Source organism: Cyprinodon variegatus, unplaced genomic scaffold, assembly GCF_000732505.1.
Source record: "Cyprinodon variegatus isolate N-32 unplaced genomic scaffold, C_variegatus-1.0 Scaffold1635, whole genome shotgun sequence".
NCBI lineage: Eukaryota > Metazoa > Chordata > Actinopteri > Cyprinodontiformes > Cyprinodontidae > Cyprinodon > Cyprinodon variegatus.
The window spans coordinates 1-1,206 of record NW_015152088.1 but is presented as its reverse complement, the minus strand read 5'-3'; the positions used below and the strand labels follow the sequence as shown (position 1 = coordinate 1,206).

General features: G+C 55.4%; 1 protein-coding gene across 1 annotated transcript in view; it reads right to left on the bottom strand.

Moving 5' to 3' along the window:
* Positions 1 to 840, bottom strand: part of LOC107104165 (zinc finger protein 771-like) — a 5,441-nt gene extending 4,601 nt beyond the window's left edge. Inside the window, exon 1 of the mRNA XM_015404110.1 lies at positions 84 to 840. Coding sequence (XP_015259596.1) covers positions 84 to 705 — 622 coding nt within the window. The 5' untranslated portion in view covers positions 706 to 840. The remainder of the gene's footprint in view (positions 1 to 83) is intronic.
* Between the last annotated feature and the right edge of the window lie 366 nt (positions 841 to 1,206).

Genomic DNA, 1,206 nt, shown 5'->3' with positions numbered 1-1,206 from the left:
CCTGCTGCAGAACCTCCTGCCTGCTGCAGAACCTCCACCCTGCTACAGAACCTCCACCCTGCAGGGTTACTTCCACCCTGTACCTCTGAGCTGGGAGGAGAAGGGTCCGGGTCCGGTCCAGTCAAAGTCGAACATCCTCCTGCTGCTGAACATGTAGTCTGAGGTGGAGTCCGGGTCTCCCGGTACAGACCGGGGAGCCTCCGTCCGGCTGTCGGACCACAGCTTCGGGGAGTGGATGTCCTGCTCCTGGCCCAGCAGCTCCGGGTCCATGTCCCCTCCAGCCCTGGAGTTCTTGTCCTTCATCAGGTAGCCGCAGATGGCATCGATGTTCTCCCTCTTCACCTCCGGGAGGAGCGGCTTGGACCTCCGGGGATCCAGGCTGCTCTGCTTGGATCCAGGACTGAAGGGGAATTTGATGGGTCCGGGTTCTGAGGAGGGCTCCGGGTCTCTCCCATCCGCCTGGGCCGCCTCCAGCTCGGCCTTCAGCTTCTCTATTTCCCTGTTTTTATCGCGCAGCTCCATTTTCAGGACCTGAATCCGGACAGCGACCACCCTCCGGATCTCCACCTGGGCGGCCTCCAGAACCACCGCCATGTTCCTCTTCAGGTGCTCCGTGATGTCGCTGACCGAGCACAGGAGCTCCTCCTCGGGCTCCAGCTCCAGCGCCTCCCCGTCAGCTCTGCTGCTTGTCCCGGTCAGGTCCATGATGGCGACGCGGGGCTCAGCGGGGCTCTTTGTCTCTACAGACCCGGGCTGCCTTCCGCTGCTCGGGGATGACAGACACCGCAGCGCTTAGCTGGAAGCTAGTCCCTGAGCTAACTGGGGATGCTTGGTGGCGGAAGTGACGTCACTCGATCCTCAAAACAACCGTATGTCCGCTGATCATGGGTCATGTTGATTGGCTGCTGTTAGTTGGAACGTTGCGTCAGCTCAGCAGCCATCTTGGTCAGGGAAATTTCCTCCTGAATGCAATCTATCTAAACATAGAATGTTATTCTTAGCAAACGGAAGCAACTATTGTAGATTTTACCCTGAATTATTTCCTCACTGCACTTCAACATTTAAGTAGATTTTTATCAATATAATCAGCATGTTGTTTAAAATTAGAGTCTGATCCTAAACCTCCAGTCTGGTTTAGTTGATCCCAATAGAAAGATTTAATGATTAGCTTTCTGCCTCATAATCCAGATTTATCCATCATCCATC